The sequence below is a fragment of the Salpingoeca rosetta genome (assembly GCF_000188695.1).
Source record: "Salpingoeca rosetta unplaced genomic scaffold supercont1.5, whole genome shotgun sequence".
In the NCBI taxonomy this organism is placed as follows: domain Eukaryota; class Choanoflagellata; order Craspedida; family Salpingoecidae; genus Salpingoeca; species Salpingoeca rosetta.
In genome coordinates this window covers 1461840-1464745 of record NW_004754929.1, presented here as the reverse complement: position 1 = coordinate 1464745, position 2906 = coordinate 1461840, and the positions used below count along the sequence as shown (strand labels likewise).

Sequence of the window (2906 nt, the reverse complement as noted above, 5' to 3'; positions counted from 1 at the left end):
CCGTCCGTCGTGTGTGTGTGTGTGTGTGTGTGTGTGTGTGTGTGTGTGTGTGTGTGTGTGTGTGTGTGTGTGTGTGTGTGTGTGTGTGTGTGTGTGTGTGTGTGTGTGTGTGTGTGTGTGTGTGTTTGGTCCACTCTGAGTCAGAGTCGCACGTCTTGTCAGCCTGTTTTCGAATTTCCCGCGGTAAAGTAACGTTCCCAGAAAGTCAATTTTGCCTTGCTGTGCTGATTTTGTGCAATTCAAAGGCAAAATTGCAGTGCCAAATCACGCCACAACACAACAAAACACAACAACAGCCGCACCACGCCTTCCCCCACATGCGACTGAGCAAGCACAATCAACGACAACCAAGCAAGCAAGCAAGCCAACGAAAGCGGAAAGTGATCGCATCACATCACGACCACCACCGGCGGCAGCGGCAAGCACACTTCGCGTGATTGTGTTTAGGCCAAGCAAGGAGGGCAAAGGCCAAAGGATTTCGAATCAATTGATTGATTTGATTTGATTCCGCGTGGTGTTGCTGGTTTTTGATTGGCGGCACCTTTGCACGCGAGAGAGTGCTTTGTTTCCCGCCGTTCCTTCTTCGTTTTCGTTGCAGAGCGTTGCTTGAGTTCTTGGTCCCCCCCCCCGTCACTCACTCACTCGCTCACTCGCTTGCTTGCTCTTTGTGGCTCTTGCTTTTGTCGCGCGCTGTGCCACCTGGCGTCATATCGCTGCAGCAACACACACACACACACACACACACGCCCCCCTCTTTTCCACCGTTGTCCTCTTCGCATCATCTGCCTGAAGTCGAGAGTGAACTTCCTTTTTGTATTTCCTTTCTGGACGGCAGCGCAGCGTGACGAGAACGCAAGAGCAGCAGCCCTCCCTTTCCCTTATCCACTTCCCCGCACCATGGCCTCCTTTCTGCGACGACAATCGTCGTCCTCCTCCACTGCTTCGCAAGTGGGGAAAGATCCAGACATCGACAAAGTCTTGGACAAGTCCCCCCGCACATCAAAAGATCTCATCTCTGGCTTCTCCCGCGTCGCAAGAAGCGTCGACTTTGAGGTGTGCACAGCGTGCGTGACAAGGGACAGTATGTGTGTGTGTGTCGTGTGTGTGTGTGCGTGTGTTGTGTGTTGTGTGTTGTGTGTTGTGTGTTGAATCGCGCTCCCTCTTAAATCTTCTTACTACCATCCCTGAGATCTGCCTTCCTACCAGCCCCCACATGTTCTCACGCATACACACACACACACACACACACACACGCACACGGTTGCGCTTATTGTAGGTCGCCGATGGCCAGCTGGTGTATCCGCTCAACTCCGAGGCGGAAAAGGTCAAGTTCCGCGAGTTCCAGGAGCTTGGCAAAGGCGACGCGCTGTTTGAGAAGGCGGGGCCCTTCTGGCAGCTTGCCTGCCTTCGCGCCCGCAAGTTTGACATGCAGCGCTCCCTCCAGCTTGTGCGCAACTACATGGTCTGGCGGGAAGAGTACGGCATCGAGGAGTACACCATGCACTCGGACCCCGAGCTCAAGGCCGCCATTGAGTGCGGCGGCGTGCGGGCGTGCGGCAACAAGGACAAGCAGGGCCGGTATGTCCTCACCATCCGCCTGTGCCTGACAGACCCCAAGCGGTGGCCGCCACGCTACGCCGTGCGCACCGTGCACTCCGCCATTGAGATGGTGCTGCGGAACCACCCCGAGAGCCAGGCCCGCGGCATTGTGTTTGTCAACGACATGACTGGCGCGAAGATGTCCAACGCAGACAGCCGCGTGCCACGGGAGCTCTTCTCCGCCTTTGCCAACAAGCTCCCGCTGCGCTTTGGCTGCGTGTACGCGGTAAACCCGCCGCTGTTCATGCGGTTTGTGTGGCCGATTGTGCGCCACTTCATGTCGCGCAAGATGCAGTCGCGCATGAAGCTGCTGCCGGGCGGATACCCGCAGCTGCGCCAGCACTTCACCGAGGACCAGATCCTGCAGGAGAACGGCGGCACGTTCCCCTACGACCACGACGAGTACGTGGCGAGCATCGCCAGCATGCAGGCGCGGTATGGTCAGCCGGAGGAAAACACTCTGCCAGAGTACCTCAGCAGCGCCGCGCAGCCCCGGGATGGGGAGGAGGTGACGCTGACGGGCGCACGCGACGCAGACGCCACTTCCATCACTAGTGCAACGCCAACTAGCACTGCCCTGCCCTCGCCAGTGCTGCAGCAGCAACACCACTTCCCGTCCTCCTCGTCTTCCTCATCCACAACCACAACCACAACCACATCCACGTCCACGACAGCGAGCGCCACACGCGCCGCTGTGTCCGCACGTGCATCGCGCACACGATCACAGCGCTTGGCTGATGGCGATGGCGCTGCAGAGACGGAGGAGGAGCGGCGGAAACGCCACGCGCGGCAGAACAGCATCGGCACACTCGTCTTTGTCTGATTTATTGTTGTCGTCGTCGTCGTTGTCGTGAGTTGTGAGTTGTGATTGTGGTTGAGTGTCGTGAGTCGTGAGTTGTGATTGTGTGAGGATAAGCATTCTCGTGTGTCTTTTTTTTTTTTTTTTTTTGGAGTTTTTCGTGTACGTGTGTGCGTCGCTTCCACAGCTGCTTCACTCTAGGTGATGGCGCTGCGTCGACCTTGCATCGTCATTGTCTGTCGCTTTCGCCATGCATGACATTGAGCATCGAGGCGTGTGGGCGGCACACGTGGACTGACGTCCTCTTCCTCTTAGTCACACTGATTCTCCCACCCCTCAAACAAACACATCATATTGAACCCCCCCCCTTTTTTTTTTACTTTTGTTGTTTCTTCTGTCTACTTTCATGAAGTATCTCGAACACGTAGTGGCGCGCGTGTTTCCTGCGCGTTTGTGTCAGATCTTCCCTTTCTTCGCTTGTTGCTGCTGTTTAATGGAGCCCATCGTC

The 2906-nt window shown here is 56.3% G+C and overlaps 2 protein-coding genes across 2 annotated transcripts in view; one reads left to right on the top strand and one right to left on the bottom strand.

Moving 5' to 3' along the window:
• Positions 1-270: 270 nt before the first annotated feature.
• PTSG_02387 (uncharacterized protein) lies at positions 271-2568 on the top strand. The gene is made up of 2 exons (XM_004996820.1): positions 271-1053; positions 1277-2568. Exons 1-2 carry the CDS (start codon positions 898-900, stop codon positions 2420-2422), a joined length of 1302 nt encoding a protein of 433 aa, XP_004996877.1. The 5' UTR covers positions 271-897; the 3' UTR covers positions 2423-2568.
• Positions 2569-2854: 286 nt separating this feature from the next.
• The window catches only part of PTSG_02386 (uncharacterized protein), a gene marked incomplete at its 3' end in the record, with an annotated part of 4477 nt that continues 4425 nt past the window's right edge, over positions 2855-2906 (bottom strand). Inside the window, exon 10 of the mRNA XM_004996819.1 lies at positions 2855-2884. Coding sequence (XP_004996876.1) covers positions 2855-2884 — 30 coding nt within the window. The remainder of the gene's footprint in view (positions 2885-2906) is intronic.

Bases quoted from the DNA above. Each gene is read 5' to 3' on its own strand.
- PTSG_02387 (XM_004996820.1), top strand. From the start codon at position 898: ATGGCCTCCTTTCTGCGACGACAATCGTCGTCCTCCTCCACTGCTTCG. The intron at 1,054-1,276 runs GTGTGCACAGCG...CGCTTATTGTAG, and splicing joins CAAGAAGCGTCGACTTTGAG to GTCGCCGATGGCCAGCTGGT.